Below are 330 nucleotides of genomic sequence, written 5' to 3'. Positions count from 1 at the left end.
CGTTAGCACGTCCTTCAATTAGTCTTTCGAAAGACAGTAAAGAGCTTTCAAGCCTTTTGTCTTTCAAAAGACTTTGTTGAGTTGAAAGATAGTTGCCAGAATTGCCCTGTTAATCGCATTAAAGTACAACGATTGTCCTGGCTTGGGCATGTTGTACGTATGGATGGCGGGGCTCCGGTGAAAAGATTCTTCTACTCGGCACCTATGGGTGGGCAATGAAAGCAAGGATGCTCACGAACAAAATGAAAGGACCAAGTGCAGAAGAACCTGTCTACACTCGGGATGAACAACTGGGTGTAAATTCGCAAAAAAGAGAGGCAATGGACAAAG

At 44.2% G+C, this 330-nt stretch overlaps 1 protein-coding gene across 1 annotated transcript in view; it reads left to right on the top strand.

Moving 5' to 3' along the window:
• The first annotated feature begins 242 nt into the window (after nucleotides 1-242).
• LOC118743777 (solute carrier family 2, facilitated glucose transporter member 3-like) overlaps nucleotides 243-330 on the top strand; it is a 19,233-nt gene continuing 19,145 nt past the window's right edge. Inside the window, exon 1 of the mRNA XM_036476541.1 lies at nucleotides 243-296. Within this exon, the coding sequence (XP_036332434.1) occupies nucleotides 243-296 (54 nt within the window). The remainder of the gene's footprint in view (nucleotides 297-330) is intronic.

The sequence above is a fragment of the Rhagoletis pomonella genome, unplaced genomic scaffold (genome assembly GCF_013731165.1).
Source record: "Rhagoletis pomonella isolate Grant_MI unplaced genomic scaffold, Rhpom_1.0 Rhpom_scaffold_00007, whole genome shotgun sequence".
Taxonomy (NCBI): domain Eukaryota; kingdom Metazoa; phylum Arthropoda; class Insecta; order Diptera; family Tephritidae; genus Rhagoletis; species Rhagoletis pomonella.
This window is presented reverse-complemented; position numbering and strand designations above follow the sequence as displayed.